We start from the raw sequence: 23,723 nt of genomic DNA, 5'->3' as shown, positions 1-23,723 counted from the left end.
TTAGGGTTCAGCTGCGGAATTTGGAGGCTCAACATAGGAGGACTGGGGGGAATGGGGAAGTGTTGTGTCAGATCCGAAAAGTGAAGGGGACTCTTCAGGAGCTAGAGTTGAAGGATGTTTCACAGAGACTTGAATTTTTGAAGCAAAGATATTTTGAATCGGGTAATAAGGCGGGGCGTCTTTTGGCTCATAAGCTCCGTAAACAGCGCCAACAAAATTATATTTTTCAATTAAAGAGCTCGGATGGTACGTTGCATAACTCCTCTGGCGAGATTGGGGATGTCCTCACTCACTATTTTACTGAGTTGTACAGAGAGGAGGATCTGGTACAGGACTAGGAGATGGATGATTATTTGGCTCAAGTGTCGCTTTCTAAACTATCTTTGGAACAGGCGAATTGGTTATCTCGGCCTATAGAGGAGGAGGAAACGCTTCTAGTTATTAAGGCTTTGCCTATGGGAAAGGCACCTGGTCTGGATGGTTTTTCCAATAAATTTTATAAATGTTTTAGCTCACTCTTGGTTAAGCCGCTTACGGAATTCTTTAATGGTCTATCGGGGGGAGAGGAATTGCGTCGTATCGTCCTATATCACTACTTGGCACGGATTATAAAATCTTTACGGGCGTGCTGGCTCGTCGTCTACAGCGTTATTTGGGTGAATTGGTACAGGATGATCAGGCGGGCTTTGTTCAGGGTCGACAGACATTTGATAATCTTTGCAGGGTGTTTCATATTGTTAATTCCGCGATGGCACGTAAGGACCCTGCTTTGATTTTAGGAATAGACGCAGAGAAGGCCTTTGATAGGGTCTCCTGGCCTTTCCTGTTTCGGACGTTATCATCTATGGGAATATCAGGTCAATATCTGGATTGGGTTCGCTCTTTGTATGTTAGGCCTCTGGCCTCTCTTAAGGTGAATGGTGCCTATTGTGCTGAATTCGAGCTTGCTAGAGGTACGAGACAGGGGTGTGCTCTGTCGCCTCTCCTCTTTGTGCTAGCTATGGAACCGTTTGCTCAGAGGGTGCGAGAGTATCCTAATATTGAGGGTATCGTTAGTGGAGGACAAGAACAGAAAATACTTCTTTTTGCAGATGATATTCTTCTCACGCTTCGCAATCCAGGGGAGTCGCTTCAGGGAATAGTGACGGCTTTGGCTGACTATGGACAGGTCTCTGGCCTCAAAGTTAATATGGCTAAATCGGAAATTCTTAATCTCACTGTCGGAGACCAAGATCGTGTGGATCTACAACACCGTTTTCCTTTTCGGTGGACAACCTCCTCTTTGAAGTATTTGGGTATTCATCTTATGGCAAAACCGTCTTCTCTATATGATGCTAACTATCCCCGCTTATTACAACAGGTGAGGGAGGATTTAGACCGGTGGGAAAAACTTTCTATTTCTTGGATGGGGAGGGTTCACGTGATTAAAATGATGGTTTTGCCGCGTTTCCTTTATTTTTTCACAGCGCTGCCAATTTTTCTCCCCAGGACGTTCTTTGATCATTTACATCGAATGCTTTTCTCTTATATTTGGAAGCGGAGACCTCCACGGGTTAGCCGTTCAATGTTATTTCAATCACGGGATAGGGGTGGTATGGCGGTTCCCAATTTTTATTATTATTTTCTGGCAGCTCAGCTGCGATATTTATTGGCTTGGCAGCAAGAGCCCATAGGACTTGGATACAACTGGATGCCTGGTTTTTGGGTGATATTTCCTTACGTTCCATACCGTGGTATACTTTACATAAGCTTCGGGTGATGGCTCGCAAGGTCAATCCGGTGATAGGGGTAATTTTGCGTGTGTGGCTGTTGTTTCGGGAGAAATTGTTTCCCGGTAAGGTGTATTTCTCTCAGACACCAGTGAGGATTGCAGAGGGGTTTTTGCCTGGCAACATTGATTCTCGTTTTCAATCTTGGGAAGCGGGGGGGCTGTGTACCTTGGGACAGTTTGTGGTGGATGGTACTTTGATTCCGCCAGCTCATTTGCAAGAGGAATATGGTATAAGGGGAGCGGATTTGTTACAATATAATCAGGTGATTGATTTTCTCAGTCGAAGGGCCTTGCCGGATCTTCTTGTGGATTCGAAAGCTTGGAATAAAGTATGGGAGGCTTCGAGTGGGAGAGGATGTATCTCTAGATTATATGGGTTACTTCTTTTGCATGATAATCCTGCCAGGCATTATTTTGCATATTGAGAAGATCTTTTGGGCCGAACCTTTACTCCTATACAGTGGAAACGTATTCTCCGCTCTCTCCTTAAACCATCTATTGCCAGCAATATGGTGGAAAATGGCTATAAAATGCTATATCGCTGGTACTACACGCCTGAAAGACTGCATAGGATTAATCCCGCTCTCCCGGATGACTGTTGGCATAACTGTGGGGCCTCAGGAACGTTTGAACTCATTTGGTGGGCCTGTCCAAAGGTGGGTCCCTTTTGGGATAAGGTATTTTCGGTTATCTTGGACATTTGTGGGGTGCTCATGGTCAAAGAGCGGGGGAGTGCTCTGTTAAATTTGTTGCCACAGGGAGTCCCTTCCCGATTTTCCTCTCTCATTGCCCCATTGGTTACCGCAGCATGGTTGGTTTTGGCTGCAGCATGGCGTCAAGATGTTATACCATCCAAATTGCAGGTGATTGCTAAAATGGATTACGTATTTCGTATGTCTCAGTTGACTGCCATACGCCAGCACACATTGGGTATGTTCATGCATCGGTGGAAACCCTATGTTGCCTGGAAGACTAGACGGGATGGTTAACTTACTTTCATATTAACCATTATTTTTGTTCCTCTGTACCCCATGTTCTGATTAACATTCTTTGGCTTCTTTCCACTGTTGATTGTATATGCTGTTTGGGAGTTGGGGGGGGGGATACTTGGGAGATTTAGAATAGGGGGTTTAGATCCTGGTACTGCTATGTTCTCATGCTATTGCTTGGCATTGTTACGAAGAGTGCTGTTTCAACTGATTGCTCTGTACCAGTGATTTTGAAGTATTTTATATTTTGTATGACTTTTGCATTTTTTCAATAAACAGTTAAAAATTAAAAAAAAAAAAAAAAAGAAAATACTGAAACAGTTCAAGTTTCAAGTTCAAGTTTCAAGTTTATTTCACTTTTGATGAATCGCCTATTTCAAATTTCTAGGCGATGTACATAATAATAAACAACTTTAGCATAATAACAATAAAATCCAATAAAGACTAACATGAGAGATAGGAAAGGGGGTAGAGTTACAATTAGGGTATAGAAAAAAAGGGAAGTACAAAAGGTAGGGTAAAAATTATTCAAAGCACACTTCATAAATATTAATTAAAATAGAATTGAAAAATTTAGAAGTTTAGAGATCAGAAGCATCCCTAAACAAGTAAGTTTTTAATAACTTTTTAAATGCTGAAATGTCACGTTCTATTCTAATATACTGGGGAAGGGAATTCCACCATTGTGGACCTGTAACAGTAAACATATCTGCTCTTCTCGTTCCAATGATTTTCAAAGTTAATAAATTTTGATCGGAAGAACGCAGAGATCTTTGGGGTTACAAAAGTTATACATTTACAGGGGCATAAAATACAAAGAATACTGTGTTGAATGAACCTTGTATTACTTTGTAATCTGCTGCTTTAATTGGCTATGTTGATTTAAAAAAAAAAAAATTTTATGTACCACATTAAAGTTTTTGTAATTATGAAATATGTTCTAATGTTATAGCTTTCTGCACTGGCTCTTCTGGCAGATTGAGTGATCAGTTTCGAATCCAAGATCACATGCTTGCTCACTACAATAGAATACTTTCTGCTAAAGGTAAATATATTAATGCTTGTTTAATCACCAACATTTTAAGAGGCATGTCAACTGCTGAAAACAGTGTTTAACAAATATCGCAGGCAGAAACATGTGGTTAACAACACACCTTTTTGATATAGCTTTCAATCCTTAACACTACTCCTCTGCCCTCCAACCCAGCCCGCTGATTAACCATTCCCCTTAACTGTATCCATGACATCCTGTTTGTCTGTCTTGTCTGTTTAGACTTTAAGCTCTTTCGAGCAGGAATTGACTGTTCAGCTCTGCATGCATCTGGTAGTGCTATAGAAGTAATTCATAGTAATAGTAGTAGTGTGAGTTTCAGTCTTTGGGAAGTAGAGCTGAGATTGTGATGTCATAATGCCTCATTCCACCAATAAGAGCCAACCTCATCAGTGATGTCACAATGGCTTGATTGTCCTGTTCTCCCCTCTGCCCTCCAACCCAGCCAGCTGATTAACAGTTCCCCTTAACTGTATCCATGACATCCTGTTTGTCTTGTCTGTTTAGACCAGGGGTGTCCAATGTCAGTCCTCGAGGGCCGCAGTCCAGTCGGGTTTTCAGGATTTCCCCAATGAATATGCATTGAAAGCAGTGCATGCAAATAGATCTCATGCATATTCATTGGGGAAATCCTGAAAACCCGACTGGACTGTGGCCCTCGAGGACCGACATTGGACACCCCTGGTTTAGACAGTAAGCTCTTTCGAGCAGGGATTGACTGTACAGCTCTGTAGCGCTATAGAAGTAATTCATAGTAATAGTAGTAGTGTGATGAGTTTCAGTCTTTAGGAAGCAGAGCTGAGATTGTGATGTCATAATGCCTCATTCCACCAATAAGAGCCAACCTCATCAATGGCTTGATTGTTACGTACTCCCCTCTGCCCTCCAACCCAGCCAACTGTATCCAACCCTTAACTGTATCCATGACATCCTGTTTGTCTGTCTTGCCTATTTAGATTGTAAGCTCTTTTGAGCAGGAACTGTTTTCTTATTCTTTGTGACTGTGCAGCGCTGCGTGCGTCTGGTAGCGCTATCGAAATATTTAATAGTAGTAGTCTGCTCTGCATGCTTGTTACTGGCCACACTATGCAGGAAGGGTTTCTCTGCTGAAGTATACTTGTTTGGTAGACATCATTGCAATGCAGAACACTTTTTCAACTGTGCACTGATGTCTACTGAGCAGAGTTAAGTATATCACCAGGTCTGAGGGGGCATAGAAGGGTTAGCTAAGGGGATGACCCAACCCATCTTGAAGTTTATGCCCCTGAAATCTTTCTGCATCAGCTTTGTCATGGTGTCCAATGGCGCCCCCGCCCTCCTCCCTGAACTAGCCTGATCCTTCTGCCCCTTAAAAAGTATATGTATACCTGGTGTATTTGTGATGGGGGGTGGACAGCACAGGTTCTTTTTGGGGCCCGTGTTCAACGAACGCAACTATTGGGTCAGGTAATTGCTGCTGCCCAGGTTCCGCAGGGAAAACCCAAGTCTTAGATTTCCACCTTACCATAGTTAGTAACAGGCATGATGACGTTCAGCCTAATGCCTTCAGGCCACCATCTTAGGTAGGCTCCTCCCTCTGGTTCCTCGGTCTTATGGGTCAGCACAGCAAGCCCACCCTAGCTTTTTGGGGGACTGCTTTTGTATGTCCCTACTGTCTAGAATGTCTCACCTATTGCACTGGAAAGGAGATTATGTACTTATCCTGGTAAGCTCTTTTCCAGTAGATGGTGAAACATTCTAGACTCCTGCCTTGTCTTTACCGCGCCTGATTACAATTTTCAGTTTGTTTATGCTTCTCCAAGCTGATTGTTGGATTCCTGTCAGCCCTTGGGTGCTGGGAAGCATTTGTATATATGTTTCCATTTATTGGGGAGTAATTTCTGAACTCCTTTGAAGCCTTTCTTGGAGGTTAATGGTACTGTTTAGTTACTGTTTGAGGAGAACAATTTGTTTGAGCCTATTGCTACAGGTGTCTCTATTTCACATGTATTGGGCTCTACTTGCTTGGGAAGTGACTGAAGATGGAGCTAGAGAGTCCAGTGAAGTATAACAAAGGCAGAGTGAAAAATCTGGAGTGGATTCCTTCTGCAGCATGCGGCTAAAGGAAAATAACCCTACTGTCTAGACCAGTGGTTCCCAACCCTGTCCTGGAGGACCACCAGGCCAATTGGGTTTTCAGGCTAGCCCTAATGAATATGCATGGAGCAGATTTGCATGCCTGTCACCTCCATTATATGCAAATCTCTCTCATGCATATTCATTAGGGCTAGCCTGAAAACCCGATTGGCCTAGTGGTCCTCCAGGACAGGGTTGAGAACCACTGGGTTAGATGATGTAAAGACAGATATAAGTGCCCAAAAGGTATCTAAAGCAGTGGTTCCCAACCCTGTCCTGGAGGACCACCTGGCCAGTTGGGTTTTCTGGATAGCCCTAATGAATATGCATGAGAGAGATCTGCATATAATGGAGGTGCCAGGTATGCAAATCTGCTCCATGCATATTCATTAGGCCTATCCTGGTGGTCCTCCAGGACAGGGTTGGGAACCACTGGTCTAGACCAGGGGTGGGCAACGAGGGCCGCAATCCAGTCAGGTTTTCAGAATTTCCCCAATGAATATGCAGGAGATCTATTTGCATGCACTTCCTCCATTATATAAAAATAGATCTCCTGCATATTCATTGGGAAAATCCTGAAAACCCGACTGGATTGCAGCCCTCGTTGCCCATCCGCTGGTCTAGAATGTCTCATCTATCTACTGGATAAAAGTTTACCAGGGTAAGTACATAATCTCCTTTTACTGCAGGATTTCTCAAGCCTTGCTGGTGATCTCGCAGCCAGTTAGGCTTTCAAAATATCCCCATAAGTACAACAAGCAACTTGAAACTGTGAAATGTTAATGTCAACTTTATTTGTTATATTATTTAACACATGTATATCCCGCATATCACAAATTATCTATGCGGATTACAATATACACACACAAATGTCTTTATATATGTGTGACATAGTCTCTGGTTGCACTTTTTTCTTCTGACTGTACGTCCAATATTTCTTCCCTTCTTTCAGCCTACTGTATGCTTCCTCTCCTCCAGACCTCATTCCCTCCGCCAACTTTTTCTTCCTCTCTCCCTGCCCACCTCCCCTTTCTTTCTGTCTCCCTGCCCCCCCCCCCTTTCTTTCTTTCTGTCTGCCTGCCTGCCCCCTTTTTTTCTTTCCCCTGCTTTCCCCAAAGTCACTGCCGCCGCCATTGGGGAACAGGCCCCCAAGCCACCGCCACCCCAAGCTCTCCTTGATGCAGAAGCACTGGGCCAAACCAACCTTCCTCTTCTCGACGTCAATTCTGACATCGGAGAGGAAGTTCCAGGCCAGCCAAGCAGCGATTGGCTTGCCCGGAACTTCCTCTCTTGACATCAGAATTGACATCAGGGAGAGGAAGGATGGTCGGTCCAGAGCTTCTGCATCCTGTTTACGATGTCGGGATGCAGGTAGAATGCAGAGGCAACGTGAGTTTATCATAATAATAATAACTTTATTTTTGTATACCGCCATACCCAGGAGAGTTCTAGGCAGTTCACATCATTTAAACAGAGTTACTCGCATTGCCTTTGATCGACCTTTTGGGCACCCCTGCGGTAAGGGATTGTGGATATACTACAGCACATGGAAAGGTTCTGCTGAAAGGCTGGAGCTGCAGCAGTGGAGCCTTGATAAAACTTAAAATCTCAAATATTCTTTTGACAGCTCAGAAGTTTCTAATAATCTTATGTAGTGCATAATGAGCAGTGTTTTCAGCAGCTATACAAACTTCCTCTAGGTGCAGATTATGATGAAGGCAAGAACATGTAACAATAGGCCCTTGGAAACATTTAGCTCTATGTGAGTAAGATTTGCAATTACTTGCTGATTTGAGGGAGATGGCTTCTGCTTAGGAAGAATCCATTATAACATTCCTCTGATTTTATAATGCAATTTCACCTATCCTGCAGTCAAGTTAAATTACTCAGAAACTAATTTGGTAGTTGCATTAAAATAGTTAGCCTTGTTTGAAAAATTTAAGATTTTAAATATCACAGATGTCCAGTAAAGTCTGCTTATTTATCATTTTACTTCTCTTTGCAGCTGCAGTAGACACCTCTATGCCAAAGAGTATGCTGACAAGTATTAAATGTAAGTTTTGAATTAAAATTGTCTTAAAGCTCCTCACTACGCAAGAGATACAGAGTTGTGAGAAACATGAACATAGGACTAAGAGATTACACACTAAATTGTTTGTGATTATGGGCTGTCTATGAAAAAGAGAGTGCATTTCAGGACTAGTGTAGAAATAAGGAATGCACCTGATGTAGTACTTTTGTAAGGATCAAGGTTAGATAGAACTATATAGTATGATTACTCAGCATTGTATTATAGAAACCAGAAATAACTCTTGAAATGGCTACATAATATTAATTGGATAATATAGTTAAAATTTGTGTTTAGGCTGAAATGTTAATAAGTGTATCTGTTTCTGATTTTATCTAGTCTTTGTAGCATTCGTTAGTCTCAAAAGCTTGTGTTTTTATTGTGGGGAGGTTTTTTGTATGGTGCTTTTAATTAATTTATTTTTGCATCATATTTGAACTCTTAAATAACCACATAAGAGCATGAGAGAGAACTTTCAGGAGTAAACCTATACCTGAAAATTTGAGATCGCATAATAAATGTTTTTGCAGATTTCCAAAGGGGAAGAACCTCTTCCCATAGGTAAAATTCATCCTCCTCGGGTGCTCTCCTTAACTCTCGAGGAAAACTTAACATTTGTTAAGATTTATTCTGTTACATCTACACAGGAACCAGGTTTGCAAAAGCGTGTTACTCATGTTGCCAGTGGAGTGGAGTGCCCCCTTCAGTTTTTCCTTGTGCAAGCGAACTATGTAGAAGTGTCTGTGATCTGCTCGGCTTAGTTTTTCTCATTTTCAGTTGTAAGTTCATTTTTTCTGAGGCTTTGGTGTCCTGAGACCCCATATTTGGAGATTCTTTGCCTTGGGAAAGGACACAGGTTTCGTGGAACTGGAATATAGCTCACAGGACAAACCTTTGGGCAGACCTGTGGAGTCGGCAAACTTTGGGTTACTTCAGGGCTCAGGGTCTGTTCCCCTGGGAGCCAGCTTACCGTCTGTGGGCTCCCTGAGTAAGAACCCTCAGGGTATCAGGGAACTGGATGTGTATCTTGGTATCAAGTTGTTCAGCTATGCAGATGATATCACTATCATAATTCCAACTTCGTCTTCAATTTCTAGTATTAGTCATATTATTGAGGAGGTATTTGAGGTCATTGAAAAGTGTATGTTGGAATTTAAACTGAATCTCAATTCTGAGAAAATAATTTTTTTTTTTTTTTTGGCCTCACCATACCAAACTCAAGACTTCCTTGACTCTAAATGCAACATTATATCCAGTCCATTCTTCTATTAAGATCTTAGGTGTGATTCTGGATCAAAATCTAACTGTGAGAAATCAGGTAGATTCTGTTGTACCGAAGGGTTTCCGGCACCCCCCCCCACGCTGCGATCCGGCACCCTCCACCCACCCGAACACTTTGCTTACCCTCCATCTGGCACACAGCACCAGCACCAATGCACAGGACATGCCGGTGCTGGTACCCGAAGATCTGCAGTCCTTTTTGCTGGGCCTTGAGCATCTGCGCATGCAAGGCCTTCGAGTTCCCGGTCTCTCTGAGATTCTCGGAGAATCTCGGAGAGAGTGGGAACTTGAAGGTCTTGAGCATGCGCAGTTGCTCAAGGCCCAGCAAAAAGGACTGAAGATCTTCGGGCACCGGCATATCCTGTGCATTGGTGCCGGTGTCGTGTGCCAGATGGAGGGTAAGCGAAGTGTTCGGGTGGGTGGGGGGTGCCGGATCATGTGGGGGATGCCGAATTGTGGTGGGGGGATTCCGGATCACGCGAGCTGGGTGAGCAATGCCGGTTCTCGGGGGGATAGAGTAGTGCTGCTGGCCTCGGGGGGTGGGGGGGGGGAACGAATCAAGCGAGTTTCCCTTACTTTCTATGGGGAAACTTGCTTTGATATACGAGCAATTTGGTTTACGATCATACTTCTGGAACGAATTATGCTCGTAAACCAAGGTTCCACTGTATACCAATTTTTTCAGATAGGCGGATAGCAGAGAGTGGTTCACAGGAGTAATTTACTTGATTTAAGTTGTTACTATCTCTCCTTCAAGATGTTTCATGGAGAGAAACCCCGTTAACTGTACAGGTTCAAAGAATACATAATTAGAAAATTTATATTTTACTATACATTTACATGGATATCATAATAAGAATAAAGCACCTATCGCAGTAACCCCAGGTTTAAGAAGCGAGAACTGTTTTCTGCGCTTCTGGGTTTCTTTTGTCACATCAGGAAATATTTGGACTCTGTCCCAAAAATTCTTTGTGTCTATTTTTAAAGTATAAGTTTAGAATCCAATTCTTATCAAGTAGCAGGGCAACTGTAACTAATAAGGTAGCTGGCTTAGCTACCTCCTTCATTGAAGTCTCCAAGATCGTGGTTAAGTCCATTTGTTCGCCCTCTACCTGAGGTTGTTCCTCCAAGGTTTTTGTAGGAAGATAGTAAATTTTTGAAAAGGGAGGAAAATTATCTTCTGGAACATTGAGTACTTCCTTGAAATATTTCTTTAAGACTGCTTTAGCTGAAAGTAAAGGTACCTTTGGAAAGTTCAATATTCAAAGATTATTCGATTATTATTTTCCAATATTTCCATCTTTCTCTTCAAGTTAAGATTATCTCTAATTAAAGTCGTTTGCACTTCCTTTACTTCCAATATCTCTTTCTCAACTTTTTCTACATTAGTCTTTCCAACCATTATTTCCTGTTTGAATCTGTTTAATTCCTCCCTTTGTTCACACATTTTATTTTCTAACTCTTATTTGCGGTGACAAAGTCTGTCCAAGCGCCATTACTAAATCCCATAAGGAATCTAGGGTAACATTGGTAGGTTTAGGCAATGAAAAGATACTTGCAGTCATTAATCTAGCTTGTACTGTTCCCTGCATATTTTCCCCATGTGAGTCTTGTTTTTCATAATCCCTCGTCGTCTTAACCACAGGGTTGTTCTCCAATGCTTCGCTCGAATCAGCCTCCCGGGATATAGAGTCTGCCTGTTCGGCTGACTGCTATCCCGCGGCGAGCTTGCCCTCTGTGGTTCCGGGGGTGGAGTTCAGGCGTTAGGGCTCAGAGTAGATTCCAGCCCAAGGAGACTTGCGGCAGCCTCACTCTCAGCCTGCGGCTCCAGTGGGCGATTCCCTGGTTGTGTCGGCTCCTGGCAGAAACACCTCAAGAATTCATCCAGAGTCGCCTGCACGGGGGTTTCCGAGCGCACCGAAGCTCCAGATGCGCCTTTCCCCCTCCGCTTCGGTATCAGGTCTGTCAAAAAGAAAAGGTAGCCGACGAGTTTGTGAGCGTCTCTCCCATACTCGGCTTCACGCGGCCATCTTGAATCCAATCTTTCTAATTAAGCATTCTTTCTTTAAGCTGAGGCCATTATTGCCTCATGAGCATTTTAGATTGGTGGTCCAAAGTTTGGTATTGTATTTTGGACTCCCTGCTGGATAAATAGAAGCTTTGCAAGTGGTGCCAAATTTTGCTGCCAGATTGATTTAAAGGTATCCACTATTATGCCAGTTGCATTGGCTTCCCATAGATGCCAGAGTGAGATTTAAGCTTTTGCTTTTGATTCACATAGTTGTGTGGCATTCCTGTATGTATTATTTTTCAGATGTTCTTAAAATCCATGCACCTGTGGAGTCTTTGAGGTGTGAAGGGGCAGCTCGGTTAGCCACTCCTAGCTAGGGTATGTTTTCAAGAGATACGGAGGTGTACTGTCTCTCTTGCAAAGCCTGTGGTATGGAACCAATTGCCACTGTACTTGAGATGAATGACAGATATGGCATTGCTTAAGAAATACCTGAAGGATTATCTTTTCTCTCAATGTTTTGCTACTTAGAGAAGTGTTGTGTGATTAACATCTTAATGACAGATGTTAAATTTCTTTTCTATTGGGTGGAGCATTAATATGGTAAGGTTATGCAATTGATGGCAGGAGTCATTCAATTGTTATATTTTGTTGTATTCATGTTTTTAAATTATTATATGTGTTTTATTGTGATCTGCAAATAAAGTAGAATACACATGTTTTAATAATAAAAATCAGAAGAAATTATAACAAGGCCTGATACTGGCTGCCCACACTTTTCTATTGACATCAAGTGCTAGTTCCATGGTTGCTCTGGATGCTAGAACTTCCCCAGTATTAAATCTGCCTTTCAAGTCTTTATTTTCTTCTCTCCTGTCAGCTGCCTCAGGTCTTGGAGTTGTAAAAGTAGACTTGAGACATCTAAAATTGGAGGTGTTCAAGCATTCATGGTATTCATGAAGTTAGCATCTAAGGCAGCAGGACTTATTAGAACTGGTTAGGAGTAACCAAACTTGATCATTGATAAAATCCACTTAGGTTTTCAGGATTTCCCCAGTCAATCTGCATGAGATCTATTTATTTGTATTCAAAGGAGGCAGTGCATGCAAATAGTAATACACTTCTCCCTCCGTATCCACGGGGATACTGGGCTTGATTGACCTTTGGTCTGTCCCAGTATAGCAATTCTTATGTTCTTATCTGTATACATTGTGGAAATACAAAAACCAGACAAGAATTGGACATGCATAGTACTACTGGCTTTCTGTTGAAGATAAAGAAAATTTATTGGACTTAGCTCGAACCTCTTTTCATTAGTAGGTCAAGATGAACTTGCAATCAAAGTTTGTACCTGAGGTGGTAGAGGGTTATGGATTTGAACTAGGCTTCCCTGGTTGTCAAGCCTAGTGCTCTACCCTCTAGGCTACTCCTTTAGCTTCAAATATTTTAGTTGTTAAAAGTAAATGAATTGATAGGTCAGGGCTAATACCAAGTTATTAACTAAGATTATTTAAGTGAGATTAATTCTCAGGAATTTTACTGTGGGTTTTCTTTTTCAAGACAGTGATCAGCAACGCAGAGAAAAGCTCAAGAAGGAGGTAGCCAGGTATGAACAAGAATTTCTGTCCACCAGAAACCTATCAAGGCCAAGTTCTGGAGCTAGTGCAAGCCAGGGTCCATCCGAGCATAGAAAGGTAATGACAGTTTTTCTTTTTATACTTAGATGCTATATTTAGTTGAATATAAACCAAGATTTGGGGGCTTATATTCAGGTCAGTGCCTTCCCTCCCCCCCCCCCCCGGGACCTTTTGCAGGCCTCCATTAGGCCTGCCTTAAGACCTGGTGGTCCAGTAGTGGACTGGCTATTTTAGTGGAAAAGTATCAGGCTATTGTTGTTTAACAGTTTTCCATCAGAGCTGGCTAAGAAATGCAAGGATTCATTATATGCATCAAAATGTCATCCACAAATGCAGAAATCATAAAGGTAGAATTCTTACATTGTACTCCCTGAATTTTAGGCCTATGAAGAGAAACATTCCATCTTTACCGTAAAGCATGGAGATAGATCTCTTCTGTTTTGGGGTGGTTGAGTTGTTGTTGTTGGGGTTTTTTTTTTTGTTTGTTTGTTTTTTGGGGGGTGAGTTACAGTGACACAGGGAATTTAGTCAAAATTAATGCCAGAATGAATGCAAAATCTTATCATAAAATATTGGAGGAAAATTTGCATTCATCAGTCAGGAAGCTGCACACAGGATGCACTTAGACTTTCCAACATGGCAGTAACCGAAACATAAGGCCTAGTCAGCAGAACAAAGTGAATGTTCTGAAGTGGCCATTTTTTTCAGCCCATTTTGAGACTTTATATGTACGTCAGCTTGAAAAAATTAAAATCTGCATTATTTGTATTGAATAGATTGTAAAAAAATTGTGTAAGATTGCTAAGTTTCATTTCTTTTGCTTATATAACTAAGGAAATATTTTGACTCAAATTTGCAGAAATTTTACAGGGATACTGCACATGGTCATTGAATCAAACAAAGAGCTATATCTCCACAAGTATTCACCTGGTGGATCTTAAACTTTACCAGAGTTCAACTGGGTCATGTAAAATTCAGCACACACAAAGTTTCATCAAAATCCATGATGGTGAGGTGGGGAGCTCTAGACTAGAGAATGAGATTGAGACAAATTTGTCCCCGTCCCCGCAGGAACTCAATTTCCCCTTCCCTGCTCCATGCCTTAACTGCACAAACCTTGAACACTTATGATTTTAAAGTGTTTGAGACTTGTGCAGATGAGGACAGAGCTTGCAGGGACAGGATGGGAAAATGAGTTTCTGCGAGGACAGGGATAAATTTTCCCCCATGTCATTCTCTACCCTAGACCACTTCACATGGAATGGTCCTGCTGCAAAGTTTAGGGGGCATTGCAGGAATGGAAATTGAAGAAGGCCCTGACCACAACCACTGGTGTTTATAGGCATATAAAAACAGGGTAACATTAGACCTTAAGGGGTTGTGTTAAAACTGTGCTAGGAGTAAACCTGGTCTGTCAGAAAACCAACACTGGAGAGTTAGCCTAGCTAGGGTTCAGGCAGAGCTTAGTGCCCAGGAAAAAAATTAAAACTTACTGATGTGTGGTACTGATGTGTGGACTATTAAAGCATTGGCATCTTGAAAGTCTTTGACTACATATGTCTCACCTAGGGAGGACTGAGGAAGAAAGTCCAAAGCTTAGGAAAGGTTTGTTGTCCACCTATTATATGAGGGCTTTATGGCTATAGCACATGACTCAAGCAGGCAGACAGATGTCAGTATATGACAACTTTCACTAAGACCAGAACAGGAAAACTCAAAACTGAATAATCATATAAACAAACCAAAAACCAGGTATATAAGCTCATTCCTTCACCATAGCTAGTGCCCTACTCAGCATGGCACCAGGTTTCAGGAATAAGCATGATTGCTGTTGCACTGGCAAAATTCTTTACTGTAATCTAGTATTAACAAAAGTATTGTATGGCAAAAAAAACCCTCTCGTGGCTTTTTTTTTTTTTTTCTTCAAGATGGCATTCAATTAGGACATCATCTACATTATCTCTATTATTTTTCTGTTTTCAGTTTTGTTTTAATTGTTTACTTATTTTTTTCTAATTTGCCTTATTTTGCTTTACTGGTATAATTTTTAACTTCTCTAATGGTCTGAGAAAAATATCTAGTTTGGTCATTTGAACATTACCATGAAAGACTGTTAATGTTTGTTTAGCAGAGGCCCTACTACATGTGTTAATGAGATATGAGAAGATCATGGCTGAATTTCTCCTCTCCTTCCAACTGAGGATTGACATTGGGACTGTTAACAAGGCACTTCTGCTCCATGTTAATTTCTCACTTTCAACTGCCTGATGGCTGCACTGTGGAGATTACTTGGTGTACATCGTCGGACCCACAGCAAAGACTTCTAACTTTGAATGTCCATACTGGGCCCTAATTTAAGATGCTCTGGCTCCTCTTGCCTGTTTCTGATGCCGATTTTAATGGTTGAAGGAGATAGATTCCGTACGAACGTAAGAAAATTCTTCTTCACCCAGAGAGTGGTACAAAACTGGAATGCTCTTCTGGAAGCTGTTATAGGGGAAAACATCCTCCAAGGATTCAAGACAAAGTTAGACAAATTCCTGCTGAACCAGAACATACACAGATAAGGCTAGCCTCAGTGCACTGGTCTTTGACCTAAGGGCCGCCGCGTGAGCGGACTGTTGGACACGATGGACCACTGGTCTGACCCAGCAGCAACAATTCTTATGTTCTTATCTTTTCTGGCGTTATGGGTGTGGATTTCATGGATCTGGCGGTGGTTGGGCCCCGACTCTACTCTCTCTGCGATGCTGATGTAGCTGTCTGCTCGGTGATAAATCTATGGGGAGATTCCTAGATGCTGTGGTGTCTTGAACTGGCATGGAAAATCATTTTTACACCATATCCTTGGCTGATATCCAGCTCTCAGACGTTGAAAAGATGATCTCAGCTTGTTTAGAGATATAGAGCTGTACTGTACTGTTCAAAATGCATGTAGTTTACTCTTAACAGGATCTTATTTTATTTTACTTCTATTCAACTTGAATTGTTTTGTTTGTGTTTGTTTTGAATTAATTTTTTTTTTGCTTTTAACTCTTTTGGGGTTTTGATTATGAATTTATTATTCTCTTTAATTTTCCTTTGTTATATCTTTTGTATGTGTAAGTAATTGTTTATACAGGTGCTTTAGTTAGATTGTGAGCCCTTTGGACAGATAGGAAAGTTCCAAGCACCTAATATTATATATTTTATTGGCTGTATATAAATAAAAATTGTATTGCATAAAAGTGATGACATTGCATTCAAATGTAAGTTTATTGACAAAAACAGCAATCTAGCATTTGGATTCCTATTAGATGTATAAAAGAAACATAAGCACAAAAGAGATTAATTCTTTAAAGGTCACCTAAAGTGGTTTCCATAAGTGCAAATTCTGTAATGGCAAATATGTGCATAATTGCCATGATAAAATACTAGGGTAAATCCATATTTGCACAGTTAACTTTAGATGCGAGCACTTAAGCTAGCTCATCAGCCAGGTGTAACTGACATTATTCTATAACCGTAGCCTGTCCCATACCCACTCGGGCCCCTCCTATATATTCATACCTTTGGCAGTTGTGTGCTAAAGAAATCATGTGCTAAGGTTATAAAATTATTGACTAAAGGCAGTTAAGCTACACAGTTGCAAATCAGTGCCAATTAATTCCAATTATAGCCAATTGTTGATCACACTATTTAAAAGCTAATTTAACAATTAAGTTATACAGATCTGTGCATGCTTTCCTGCATGATGAGCATAAAAGTGGGTACGCAAGAGGAAATGGAAAAAAAATTTCAAACAAAATTGTTCAAATTATGGTTTTTCAGTCCACTTCATTGTTTTATCTATTTGGCCTAATAATTTTAAGTTCATAAACCCAAAACTATTCACCAAGAGTGAGTCTACCTAGTTTGTCCCTAACCCTCCAAAGAGGGGAACCTGTTTAATAATAAATCATTCCAAATTTTTTCATGCAGTTCATAACCTTTTTCCACACAATGAAATATCAACTAGTAATAAAGATCTCTGTTATATTGCAGTTTAGGGGACACATTGGGGTCCTTTTATCAAGCCGCGCTAGCAGGGTTAGCGCGTCGGACATTTCATCACGCGCTAACCTCCATGGCCGGCTAAAAAACTAATGTCTGCTCAATGCAGGCGTTAGTGGCTAGCGTGGCAGGCAGTTTAACAAGTGGTATTACGTGCGTTAAACCCCTACCTCAGCTTGATAAAAGGATCCCATTGTATGAGGTTGTAAGGCTCATGTGTTCTGATGGTTTCCTATTCGATTTCAGTGAAGGTACATTTATTTGTTTGTGATTTTTTCCCTTTGCTTTATGGTGGATTTATGGTTTATCCCAGGACAAGCAGGCAGCATATTTTCACAAATGGGTGATGTCACCGACGGAGCCCCAGTATGGACCATTTTAAAAGTGCATTGCCACTTTAAGTGTTTAGAAAGTTTGCGATAGCCCGAACCGTGCATGCGCGAGTGCCTTCCCGCCCGATGTAGAGTGCGCGGTCCCTCAGTTTCCGTGGAGTTAAGAAGTCGCTCATCAACGGCTGTTGATATTTTTTCGCTGCCTTCCCACTCACGCAGCTTATTTTCTGATTTTTCAGTCAGTATTTGTTTTTTCTTTTACTTTCTTTCCTTTGGTCTCCAGGTTTATGAAAGGACTTTTCAATGTGAAACCACCTCTCAAGCCTCCACATGTCATATGGGACCTTAATATAGTCCTTTTCAGTTTAATGAAGCCACCATTTGAACCAATAGCCACAGCTCATCTTAAGTTTCTTACCTGGAAAGTGGTTTTCCTTATTGCTCTCACCTCTGCCAGGAGGGTCAGTGAGTTAAAAGCATTAGTAGCAGATCCACCCTTCACAGTATTTCATGACAAGGTGATTTTGCGTACACATCCAAAGTTTCTTCCAAAAGTTATCACTGAATTTCATCTCAATCAGTCAATTGTTCTACCAGTGTTTTTTTCCTAAACCTCATTCTCATGCTGGAGAAACTGCCTTGCATACTTTGGACTGTAAGCAGGCTTTGGCCTACTACATTGACCGGACAAAGCCACAGCAAACATCTCCCCAACTTTTCATCTCTTTTGATCCAAACAAGTTAGGGCATCCTGTATCCAAGAGAACGATTTCCAACTGGCTGGCTGCCTGCATCTCGTTCTGCTATGCTCAGACTGGACTGGAGAGTCGTGTCACAGCCTACAAAGTTAGAGCTATGGCAGCTTCTGTTGCTTTCCTTAGATCTGTGCCTATTGAGGAAATCTGTAAACCTGCCACCTGGTCCTCAGTTCATACATTCACTTCTCACTCTGTCTAGAATCTTTCTCCAGACGGGATGGGCACTTCGGCCAATCTGTATTACAAAATTTATTTTCTTAGGCCAATACTCCCACCATCCCATCTCTGTTAGCTTGGAGGTCACCCATTAGTGAGAATATGCTGCCTGCTTGTCCTGGGATAAAGCACAGTTACTTACCATAACAGGTGTTATCCAGGGACAGCAGGCAGATATTCTCACATCCCACCGACCTTCCCGGGTTGGCTTCTTAGCTGGCTTATCTTAACTGAGAGACCGCGCACCTAAGTTGGGCAGGAAAGCACTTGCGTATGCGTGGTTCGGGCTATCGTAAACTTTCTAAACACTTAAAAGTGGCGATGCACTTTTAAAGTGGTCCGTAATGGGGCTCTGTCGGTGATGTCACCCATTCGTGAAAATATCTGCCTGCTGTCCCTGGATAACACCTTTTATGGGTAACTGTGCTTTTTGGATTGTCCAAATATGGTACTAATGATGCCAATGAAAAGTTGAAAGGACGCAGTTCTGAAACAGGGCAAAATCAGCACACTGATCTAAGCCCCTGTGAAAGAATGGTGAATCATTCCCTCTCTCCCCCTTACCTGTCACAAATTAACCCTTATCTTAATTTAACTAGTCCTTATTTGGAAAGGACATCAGCTGACAAGTCTTGAATACGTGCAGAGACTCAGGTTTTGTCTACGTGTTAATCATGCATTGTCTATGTGGAGAGTTGAGGGTGACACGATGTAAATGCATGTGACTTTGTATCCACCAATCATTAGACATGTAATCAAGGGAGTTACTATGATGTCATTAGCATAGAAGCATAATAAAAGGGGCTCGGAGCTAGCCACTGGCAATGCCTCCTTTCTGACTCTTATCTTGTGTGTATGTTCGCTGTGTTCCATCCCTACAAAAAGTGTGTGTGTGTGTTGGGGGGGGGGGGTTGTGCAGGCATCTTTTCTTAGACTTGCAAGTTATTAACCTTAGATGCAAGAGATTTCCAAAACTTAAAAAGTGAAGTCATTCAAAGGATTTATGTTGCTGACTTTGGGGTCCTTTTGCTAAGGTGTGCTAATGGACTTAGCAGATGCTAAATTCCATGCAGCCCACTGTATATTTAAGGGTTACATGGCACTTAGCACATTCTAATTCATTAGCATGTACTAAATCCATTGGCAAATCATAGTAAAAGGACCCCTTTGAGAGCTATGCTCACCAGTTGGCCTCTTTGAAAATTGAATAGGTTGAGTGCATGACGTTTTATACTCAAAAATTTGCTAAACTACTTAATTTGGAATATAAAAAGTGAGTGACAATGATGGGAGGGGGATGTGAAAGAGATCAGCAATGATTTTCAGCATTCTTGCAGAATAAATAATCTCCTACATCTAGTAGAATCTTTTAGTTCCTAATTTAAGATGAAAATGTGCTCTTAAGTTTAGCTGAAAATACGTCACAAATTTAGGAGCTCAGCTGTTTTTGAAATGGGACCTTAGAATTAAATTAAATGTGCATATCTGGTTTGTGTATATTTGCTACATCAATGCTAAGTAGTTGGTATGATTTATGAAGACATCCTTGAGAAAACCACTCCAGTTAAGATTGTTATCAGTATGAATTATGTCATAACAGTTTTATTCAACCTTGTTTGTTAATTCCAGGGCCACCCCTGTCATTTTTATTGCTGTGGTTTTCCCATTTCTATCCTTTAACCATCTAACGTGAGCTTATACATTTGATTGTCTTATCCTTTAGTTGCTTTTGTATATCACAATTTCTAGGGCCATGATGAATAATTATTTTTTTCTCATTTTGTGTTTATACGGAGAAAATGCTTAGGATATCTGGGCCTTAATGTCTGATTTACTAAGTTAGGCTTTTCTCAGATTGTGAGAAGTTTAAGTAAATAAGACTCATATGCCTGCATTCTATATAATGTGATTCAAGTTGCACGTGCAACTTAATTAACAGGCTAATAAGTGCTGATAATTAGCAATTAATAACTAATAATTGGTGCTAATTTGCACTAATTAGAAGTTACACGCACAACTTTCTAAGTGCATTCTATATAGTGGTATTCTAGTGTGCAGATCTCAAAAGGGGGGCATGGCTGAGGAGCAGCATGAGCAGATTGTGGGTGTTCCTAAAAGTTAGGTGCACTATTATAGAATACACCCGATCTGCGCACAACTTGAACACAGGTATTTAGACCTGGTTTTCACTGACCTAAACAGATGTGCCTAAATGTCAGTCATGTATATATGAACATTGAGCATGATTCTGTATATAGTGAGTGCCTTTTATAGAATTGTGCTAGATGCTGTTACTGGTTGGTACCAATTTTCTAGGTGCCATATATAAAATTTTGGGGTTAATGTGTGTGTTGCTATATAGTATACAGCAATCATTTTATGTTGGTCTCAATCTCTGGTTTCTGCTTTCTGTCTGTCTTCTCTTAACTTGCTTGCCAGGGTTTCGTGGTCTGTTTGTCATTTGTCCATGTCCATCATTCAACTCCCCTCTCTGTGTCCTTGCCCGTAGCATCCTGCTATGTTGAGCATCTCCCCTCTCTGTACCATTATTCATGCTATGTCTAGCAGCACTCCTCTGTGACTCTCCCCCCCTCCCCATGTCCAGTACCGCATCTCTGTCCCTATCCCTCCTCATGTTCAACTTCTCCCCTTATTTCTTCCTCCCTCCTCCCCCAGGACCATCAACTCCCTTCTCTCTTGTTCTCCACTCCTCTTCCATCCGGGATGTCCTCTCTCTCTTCCCCCTTTCATCCAACATCTGCCCTCCTCTCCCCCTTCAATGTCTGCCTTTCTTCTGGCTTTGGGCCTTCTAGATTATTGTAATACTAGTCTTTAAGCCCGTTACATTAACGGGTGCTAGAATAGATGTCTTTCTTTCTTTCTGTCTCTCTACCTCCTGCTGTATTTCTCTCTCCCTGGCCCCCTTTCTCTCTCTCTTTCTGTCCCTCTTCCTGCCCCTGTGGCTTTCTTCCTTTCTGTCACCCTCCCTCCCGCTGTCTGTCTGTCTTTCTTTCCATCTATCTGTCTCTCTCCCTGCTCCCTATGTAACATTCCCTCCCCCTCCATTTCCCTGTGCAGCAGCATTTCCCCCACCCCACTTTCCTGTGCAGCAGCATTTTCCTCCCCCACCCCACTTCCCTGTGCAGCAGCTGCAGCATCATTCCCTCCCCCTCCATTTCCCTGTGCAGCAGCATTTCCCTCCCCCACTCCACTTCCCTGGGCAGCAGCAACAGCATTTCCCTCCCCCCACTTACCCTGTGCAGCAGCTGCTGCAGCATTCCCTCACCCTCCATTTCGCTGTGCAGCAGCATTTCCCTCCCCCAACCCCACTTCCCTGTGCTGCAATAGCAGCAGTATTTCCCTCTCCATCCACTTCTCTGAGCATCAGCAATAGCGGTATTTACCTTCTCCTCCAGGTCCCTGTGCAGCAGCAGCATTTCCCCCAACCCCCTCCCTTCCCTTCCGGTCTGGCCTACCATCACAATCACTGTGGTCAAGGAGATCTCCCTCCTCCAGATTAGACACACTGATTGGCTGCTTCATTAGAACTGTTCGTTGCTGCAATGCTTCATTCAGTGAAAGAGAGGGAACAGGAAGAAAAACGGCACTACCAGTAGAAGTTTATTTTTAAGTTTAAAGGTGCCGCGGCGGCTCCTCTCAGGATCGCTGCCTGCTTTGGAAGCCTTGTCCAACGCAGGTGTGGCTCATGAGAGGAGCCGCCGCAGCACCATTAATCTTAAAAATAAACTTCTACTGGTAGTGCCATTTTTCCTGGATGGAGGTCTGGAGCGGCAATTCTGTGCACGTGACCGCCGCCAGCACTCCCAGTGACCTCTTCGCGGTCGGCCACAGCCAAGCGTGCACGCACACTGTGAAAATATAGCCGCGGCGGCTCTTCTCATGAGCTGCACTTGCATTGGAAGATGAGAGAGGAGCCGCGGCGGCATTGGAGATCCGTAGTCCGAAGCTTTAGAGGGACTGAAGGGGACGGAGAAAAACAAATCGCGGATGCTGGGAAGTAATTCTGGCGAGTAGCGCATGCGCACTCATGCGGCCACAGACCTACAGGGCATGGAACACGCAAATAGGAGTGCGCATGCGCGGGTAGCTCTTTATTATATAGGATTGTCTATTTGGGCTCCTATAAGAAAACTATCAAAAAGATGAGAGTTGTCCAGAATAGGACGGTTTGTCTGATCTATAATTTGAAGAAATCTGAACACATAACATCTTATCTTAAGAAATTGCATTGGCTTCCTGTTGAAACGAGAATATTTGCTTGTATCAGTTATAACAGTGTTCTTCAATCACTGGTCCATGGACCGGTGCTGGTCCACAGAAATTTCCTGCCGGTCCACAGAGCTGGCACATGCATCAGGCCCAAAACAGTGTTCTTCAACCGCCGGTCCACGGTGTGAACGATGTGGCGTTATCTTTGAGCCGGCTCCCTCCTCTTCACTGATTCAGTGTACAAAGCCACGGGCAGCGGCTCCGCGCGTCCTGCGCCTGAACCAGAAGCCTTCTCTCTGACATCACAAGTCCAGATGAGGTGCGGGACATGCAAGGAGCCGCTGCCCGCAGTTTTGTGCACTGCATCAGTGAGGAAGAGGGAGCCGGCAGCATAAAATAGCCAGGCAGGAGCAGGCCAGAAGGTAAGGCATAGCATAGAGGGAGGGAGACAACAAAGGTAGGGGGGGAATGATTTTATTTTTGAATTTAGTGATTGAATTATGTCAATTTTGAGAATTTACATCTGCTGTCAGTGTGCTTTGTGTACTTTAATTTTGTGGTTAACTATTATGTGTTGTTAATAAGATTATATTGTGTATATCTATGAAAAATGAATGGAAAAAATAGTGTTACATTTAGTACTATTATGGGGGCGGGGTCTGGGGTGGAGATTAGGTAGAGATGGGCGGGGTCTGGCCCATAATGTAGCCCAGTGTTCTTCAACTGCCGGTCCATGGACCGATGCTGGTCCACAAAATAATTATTTTTTATCCCAGGACAAGCAGGCATGATATTCTCACATGTGGGTGACGTCATCTACGGAGCCCCGGCGCGGACAGCTTTTCAAGCAAACTTGATTGAAGTTTCAAGTTTGCACACTGCACCACGCATGTGCGTGCCTTCTCGCCCACTAGAGGGCGCATCCCACCTCGTGGTCCTCAGTTCAAATTTTTCCGCGGAGCAAGAAAGCCCTGTGGATCTGAGCTCCAGTGTTTTTGCCTTCTAGCTGCCGCGTTTAGTTTGTTTTTCCCTTCGAATTAGTTCGCGGTACTCTTTTCCTTTCGTTTCTTTTCAAAAAAAAAAAAAAAAAAAGTCTTTCGTTTTTCGTCGGGTTCCGGGGGCTCCCGGAAGCCGTGGCCGCGGGACGTCGGTACGTTCCCGGCCTTCTTCTTTTTCTTCGTGGATGTCCCGTCCTGTTACGGGATTCAAAAAGTGCAGCCGGTGTGAGAGGT

At 42.4% G+C, this 23,723-nt stretch overlaps 1 protein-coding gene across 1 annotated transcript in view; it reads left to right on the top strand.

Annotated features, from left to right (window-relative positions):
• The window catches only part of SPATA7 (spermatogenesis associated 7), a 97,999-nt gene that overhangs the window by 22,164 nt on the left and 52,112 nt on the right, over positions 1–23,723 (top strand). Inside the window, exons 4-6 of the mRNA XM_033953272.1 lie at positions 3,713–3,805; positions 7,932–7,979; positions 12,847–12,980. Coding sequence (XP_033809163.1) covers positions 3,713–3,805; positions 7,932–7,979; positions 12,847–12,980 — 275 coding nt within the window. The remainder of the gene's footprint in view (positions 1–3,712; positions 3,806–7,931; positions 7,980–12,846; positions 12,981–23,723) is intronic.

Source organism: Geotrypetes seraphini, chromosome 7, assembly GCF_902459505.1.
Source record: "Geotrypetes seraphini chromosome 7, aGeoSer1.1, whole genome shotgun sequence".
Lineage (NCBI taxonomy): Eukaryota > Metazoa > Chordata > Amphibia > Gymnophiona > Dermophiidae > Geotrypetes > Geotrypetes seraphini.
This window is presented reverse-complemented; position numbering and strand designations above follow the sequence as displayed.